This window comes from Anser anser (assembly GCF_964211835.1).
Source record: "Anser anser genome assembly, chromosome: 3".
NCBI lineage: Eukaryota > Metazoa > Chordata > Aves > Anseriformes > Anatidae > Anser > Anser anser.
The window spans coordinates 25,559,268-25,566,475 of record NC_139722.1 but is presented as its reverse complement, the minus strand read 5'-3'; the positions used below and the strand labels follow the sequence as shown (position 1 = coordinate 25,566,475).

The window sequence follows — 7,208 nt, the reverse complement described above, 5'->3', positions numbered from 1 at the left end:
ATTAATCCATACATACTTTAATTGCTATTTTAATGATACAATAAATATACCGAAGCTTTTAAAGATTTTTTTATTATGGTTTTATATAAGTATATAAAACCACCAAAGCACTTTAAAGAATCATGCTTTCTTATGTAATACATAAAACTAGTTTCATACTGTGCTTCTGAAAGTCTATCGTGCTGTTTTTCAAGTTATTTTTACAGATGGCACGTTTAAAAACAACAATGGAAGCATGAATTTCTAGTGACTGCAATGCAACACTGCATCCAAAACAAGATGTTTCCTTACAACTAAGTTAAAGTGTGAGTGCATTATGTAATAAACAATAGCAGTTTGGTCATTTTAATCTTAATTCCGTATACAACAAAACTAACATTTGTGTTTCACGAACTAAAATCCCATGACATAAACGTAAATTCTGTTTTGTAAAAATCTCAACAAATTACTGTCTGAAAAGAAAAACGTATCTAAAACAGAAGACCAAGTTTAAATCTACTCACTTTCTTCAAGAATTTCTATATTTAAGACTAGTATGACATATAAGACACAATAAGGCACAATGGGTGGTACAAACAAATGAGTACAGTTGTCCATGAAACTTGTTCTCTTCCACAAATACTAAAATATGTACCGCTCAAGATAAATTCTCTTAAAAATGAAATACATCATTTTGTTATGAAAGTCCTATACAAAATTTTAAAATTTACACCATCTGAGCTGCCAAAAAAATAAAAAAAAATTGTATCTTTTTCCACAAAACTAAATTTCTCACCAGCACATCCAGCCACTGGGAAAAAGATATCCCAGCACTCTGGAAATGAAGAGCATTATTTCCCCTGTGTTTAAGACAAAAATATTGTATTCTGCATACAGTAGTGTATTATACTTTAAAAAGCGTAGTACTATTAAAATTACAATATTGATTTGGAAATTATTGGTTCACTGCCTGGATGAAATAAGGCACTTTCTTCCAGTGGGCAGCACTTTTCACATATATGGAGATGATGAATCAGGTTCTGGTTAAAAACAAAAAAGGGGCTCAGTGAGGTCCCAGGAGACGACAGGAACATTTCAACAGCAGGGGAAGACACAGGAGGTAAAACCTGGAGATGAAATTCTACACAGAAGTGGTCACTCTGTCAATGGCATTATTGACCTCGTTTTTGTTTGAATCCAGTCCTTTAGCAGCATTCATATCATTCCGTAAATTCTCCACTGTCTTTTTCATGTTCTTTAATTCTCCAGGGTGTGGAGTGGCTCGCCTTAGAAGTGTTCTCTAAAAATAAACAGTGCAATAAGTGGTTTTGCCTTCGTCTCTTTGAAAAACAACATACACTTTCAAGGCTTTAGCATTTACATACCAAATATTAGCTATCGATTTAAAAAAAAAAAATCCCCCACTTTTCCTTTTCAAACTACTATGCTTAATTTTGAAAGTTTTTTCCATAGCTGCTTGTTTACGAAGACAGTGAAAGAGGTTTTAAGAACTGTCTAGGAGCAAATATTTTCCCCTCTTGACCTACAAATCTGAAAGCCACTCAAATGAAGTACAAGTTCCGAAATGAAGATTCTTTCTTTAACATAGTCGGAATTTTTTTTTTCCCCACCAAAACCATCCAAGTGATTTAAAATTACACTAATAAAAAAAAAAAAAAAAGATTTAGCTGGTTTTGAAAGAATCCAAAGAATCCAACAAGATCTCTTTACAGTGTCAATTACACGTTTGTATGGAGATCTGTATACTTTCCAGTCAGTTTGGTTCTCTTATCAATTGAAAACAAGTATCTTGAAAGCAAGAAGAGGGAACGTTTTTCTTGTATCTTAGACACAAGACTATCTAACATCACTGTGTTGACACTTGCAAAGAAAACAAAAGTTACAAAAACTTCAGTTGGCATCTAGATTAGGGACCCACAGGACACCAGGAATAATTGCACAATATGCATCAGCATAATAGATATAATACATGCAATCACTTTTCAGTGGCATATATGTAAACTACGTACGGTGGAACTGGTGAACTACCTATAAATGGATGGATTGGTCCATTAGAAATCCCACTGCCCCCGAAAAGGATCATAACCTTTTTTTCCTCCAAAAATATTCTTGCCTCAGGTCAGGCTATAATACCATGACTGAAAGCACGTTATCATTACCTCCTGAGCCCTGGTAAGGGCATTCTCAGGTTGGCACAGTGGTTAACAAGCACCATTCTGAAATCCTTTATCAGTTAATCTAAAAACCATGCTTGTCAAAGACATTTAGTTTCTGGTACTTTAGACTAAGCATCTTACTTGAAAACTTAAATATTCATTTCCCTACCAAGAAAGAATCTTTATAGTCATTTCTTAAAGTAAGACCAGGCTTGCAGTGTGCAACAATCCAGAGAGTGCTCTGAACTATCTCAGGCTGAGCTCTAATGAGGACCACCAGGAAGTATCTAGAGCATTAGAAAAGCATGCTGAAAATTTGATTGAAGCAGTCTTAATCTTTACGTAGGTATTTAATTGTTAATAGAAGTTAGTAAAGTTAAAGACTCTTGCATTTTGATCTTCAGGACATGCAAAGCCCAACTTAATGGAGAGGTCTTATAAGTACAGTGACAGATGTTCCCACATCCTTTAAGTGGGAAACTAATGAGCAAAATCCTTGCTGTTCATGGACATTATGGTTATTTCAATGCAAATGGTGAAAAAGGGAGAAATACAGAGAGAGATAAGAAATAGAAACGAGAGACAAACAATGTAGCAGGGTAGCAAACTTGGTGGAGACACATGCCAGAGTGCTGGAATCCTAAATTAGGCCCTATATACTTTCAGGCAGTAAAGCTTCACAGAGGCAGAGGAAGATCCTATCTTGTTTCTGGAAAGCTGGAAAGAAAACATCCTGAGGAGACACAGGAAAAGAAAAGAAAACAAAGATCGCCCTGCATCAGAACTTAAATTCAAAACAAAAAAAATAACAAAAAAACACATTTTAAGTTTATATGAAAAGTTTCAGCAGTCACCATGAACAGTTCCCACTACAAACACGTACAAAATGCATGCAGTCACAGCTGAAATTTAGAGCAAGACAGCTCAGATACTTTTCACACTTTTGCATTAAAGCCACAGTGCCTGCAGGTATCCAAAGACTCGGAAAACATACCATTTCATTATCCTCTTCATCTTTTTCATCTTCTAAGAAGCGAATTGCACTGACTCTGTTCACTGCCCGCTCATTCCACGTTTCATCTGACATTTCGTTTACCAAACTCTCCAACGCACCACATCGTGGCAGGTTATCTGTTAAAACAGCAAACGTAATTGAAGGTTCACCGCAAGTCTAGAATGTCAGCATGTTACGAGTGTTAATAACTGCAACAGCCAACCACTCACTCATCCAAATTTAGAATTGGGTATTTTTATATTTTGCAAAGAAAACAGAAGTTTCTAATGAATTAATTTTCTGTTATCAAGTGTATACAAAATATAACTTCCAAATAAATGAGAAGTTTCCGTACCTGGGCTGTTTCAGGCTTGTGGTGGTTTTACAGTGTTGATTACCTACTTTAACATACTTGCCCTGATAAGTGTTTTTCTTTCAGATCAGGCCTGCCACTTGATGTTAGCCATTTACCTAAATGGCACTTCATATCACAGTATCATTATTTTTATCAACCTTTTCCTTTTACTGTTGCTATGCACATGTGTCAAACAAACTTAATTCCAATCTTCTGTCCTTGAAGTCATAACATTCATTTGGGGAAGAGGAAATCTGATTTCCACTACTCAAGCCTTTAAAGAAAGTCAGTCTGCCTCTGCTACTCTTCTTGCTAATTTTCTCTAAATCTAAAGGGGCTAACTTACTTACTTCTTTTAATTCTTAATGTAACTTGTATTCTCTTAAAACTCAGAAACTGGCACAAAACAGCCATTTCTACACTGGGACTGTTTTAATGGTTTCTATTTGCTCCAGTCCCACAGTATTGAAATTACTCTCACCCAAGTATGGATACCTATAATATAGATATCTACAACTGAGCTGCTCTCCTCAGGCTCCCTTTGTACTCGGAGGAGCGTTCTGGGATAGGATGAATTACTGTCCAGTGATTACAGTAAGAGTTTAAATATTAGCTCAGATGAATCCCATTCAATGTTCACACGTTGCTATAAAAGCTTTGGAGGACAAATAACATCCAGAACTTAGTGGAACAGCAAACCGTGAAAGAGTTTACGGTTCCACCTGACCAAGAGGCAAGTTTCACCATAAAAGGTAAAAGCAACTTATCGTTACAATTCTGTGCTTGTTAAAGAATGTAATAAAGTTACTGTAAGGCAGGCCTGCTTGAAAGAAAATTCACTTGCTAAGTAGTACAACATCTCCTGCTTTTTACAAACTATTTAATTATTTTTCTGATAAAAGGATTGTAGTTGGAAAACCACCAGTTTTCATCATATATATATATATGTAATTTAAAACATATAAACAATGTATACAAATATATACATCACTACTTGGTCCACTGGAAAACCTCAGAATAATGATACAGTTAAGCCATTTTCCTCCAGGTCTGTATTTTATGTATTGTACCTGGTTGCATTTTATTTTCAGTAACACGTCTGGGAGTGTTTTCAAGTTATGATTACAAAAGAAAAAAGCTTACACGTGAAAATTCAGCCATACCTGTGCTCAACAGAGCTAATACATAGATATTGAAAAGTCTGTTTTACAAACCTTTACAAAACAGAAAACACAGTAAACAAAGCAGTAGTGTTTCTATACATAATCAAAAACTAACTCTAAGCATTTACCTTGGCAACCAGGCTCAGAAGGCATTTGAGGAAGTAATACACATGTTAAAATCTTTTCTCCAGTTTCAGGGTCTGTGTCGGTCTGAAACGTCAGCAAAGGTTGGGACTGGTTATCAGACAACCACAAAGCCTTCAGCTTTAAAGTAGTCAGCGAGAGGGGAAGATACGTCAGTCTAGTTCAAAAAAGAAAAGTAAAAAAAAAGTCAGGGTAATCTCCGGGAGACTTAATCAATGGTCATGAAGTTGACTCATAACTATACAATTCTGAGTTGGAAGAGGCAGGAGTGACATAATGCCTCATATTAGAGGCATTACAGTATTCGTCAACTCAAACTATCCCATTCCTTTAAAAACAATCTGTAGCTTAACTTTATACTGTAATTTTCTATAGCTGTGAGTATCTGCTAAAATAATGCTGAGCTTTTTCTCCTGCGATAAACTGCCCTGGGAAGGCAGACTGCTGCTTATATATAGGCAGACCTTATATATACAATTGCCAGAACAGAAATGCTTATGAAATAATTATATTGCACACACGAAATACCATTTGCTGTTCCTCTATTTTAACTTCCTACTAAGCAACTGCACTAATTTGCTGTTTTATGCTTCAATCTACCCCTTTTTGCACCTTGATTTATGAAGCGTATCAACTAAGATTCACGAAAAGCTGCAGAGTCAAAGTTGGATTGTTTGTCACTTGCATTGTTATCCCTAAGATAAGACACTCAGTATTAGTGACACTTGTCATCAAGATAGGTAGTTTCAGCGGAAGCTCTACAGAATTGCCTAGATTATCAGTTTTAATTCAGAAATACACAAATCCAGAGTTTTTCCTTAAATCCTACCTTTTCCTTGGGGTCAAAGCAATCCAGAAAATTTACACATGACAATATGCAATTTATGCTTACTTTGGGCCAGAGGGAAAGATTGCTTTGACAGTTTCAACAGTAATGAAAAAAAACCAACAACATAACAGTTATAACTGGGATTTTGCTACTTCATTCTTAGACCTAATGTCTGCTGTCATTAGAAAGAATTACGTAAAACCAGCAAAAGAATGTGACAATACAAAAATCCCACCTGTTTCCTGCAACGTCCAGGACATGAAGTTCAGTGGCTTGTGAAATTTCAGAAGGAATTCGAGACAATCTGTTGTCACGTACAGAAAAGACATTAAGACTGCAGCATCCCCCAATCTGTATTACAGAAAAAAAAGAAAAAAGAAAAAAAAGGTATTTTTATTTAAGTACTGTAATACAAACAAAGGCATGCAGTATGGGTCACATAAAATGTCATAGCACATTCAAGTTACAATGCCTGCAAGACAGGTCACCCAGAGGTACAGACTGCAAACAAGTATTAACTTAAAAGAAGCCTGACCTGAAGCTGGTATGTTGTAGCAGTTTCTTGAACATCTTTATTTGTGAATAATGTGTATCCTTACAAATACATCAAGTTTTACCTACTTTTTGTAGCCTTCCAAGCCAGGAAGACGTCAGTAACCACACAGATGTCACTTTGTAGGCTACCCTCACAAAAAATACTAGCTTTAATGTTCCATATTTCTGAGCTCAGTATTTACCTATTAATTCTTTCTTTCCTCATGGTAACTTTATATACAAACGAGTGCAATGGGGCTTTAGGCAATACAAAATGCTAAATAAACCAATCAACGCCTGACATTTATTGAGTCAGCAAAGAGTAATGAAGAGTTCACAGAAAGTAGGCTTTATGAGTAACATCTCTGACGCCCTGTTTTATTAGAAGCATCTAATTTCAAAATAATTCCCATCTGAACTGGCCAATTCAATCTAATATCCTCTGTCTCTACTAATTTATCCAAACCTAAGCAGCTCCATTCCCAAGATAGTTTTGGGGTGCAAAAGATGAGATTTCAGTTTTACCCTTGAAGTATCTGTAATTTACGTCAAAGGTACGTATTTTTCAGAAAAAATAAACCCTCTAAATTCAATTTTAAAATATTGCCTTTTTGTTCCAGATGGCAATTACTACTTCTACAAACATAAAGATTATTAGTTTTAGCAACTTGAAAGCTGCTTCAAGTAACTCTTTGTTCCTAGTCACAAAAGGAACTTACCTTTGTTTGCTTATCTTACGTAGCTTCAAAAAGCTGTTGTTTGTTTTCCAGTTACAAAACTCACAAGAGTGGAAAAAGTTTCTTCCCTTACTTCAAATATTAGAAGAAAAATATTCAAAGCCTTTTGAAGCTTTCAAGTCAAGCAGACTTAAAACTGAACTAAAGACAGCAAACCTATTAGAAGACCTTAGCTCAAAAATTAGGGACTTCTACAGCTACACACATGTAAGAAGCTTCTTGTGTTACAATATAGCCAACACCTCACTTAATCTAGGTCAGAAGCAGCCAAATCTGAGCTGAAATTACTTATGTGT

General features: G+C 35.5%; 1 protein-coding gene across 2 annotated transcripts in view; it reads right to left on the bottom strand.

The window, feature by feature from the left end:
• Positions 1 to 56: 56 nt before the first annotated feature.
• LRRC1 (leucine rich repeat containing 1) overlaps positions 57 to 7,208 on the bottom strand; it is a 70,746-nt gene continuing 63,594 nt past the window's right edge. For both annotated transcript variants that reach the window (XM_083829223.1, XM_083829224.1), the window contains exons 11-14: positions 5,877 to 5,992; positions 4,797 to 4,969; positions 3,151 to 3,287; positions 57 to 1,279 (exon numbers count right to left, since the gene is read on the bottom strand). In XM_083829223.1, the coding sequence (XP_083685349.1) occupies positions 1,121 to 1,279; positions 3,151 to 3,287; positions 4,797 to 4,969; positions 5,877 to 5,992 (585 nt within the window). In that variant the 3' untranslated portion in view covers positions 57 to 1,120. The remainder of the gene's footprint in view (positions 1,280 to 3,150; positions 3,288 to 4,796; positions 4,970 to 5,876; positions 5,993 to 7,208) is intronic.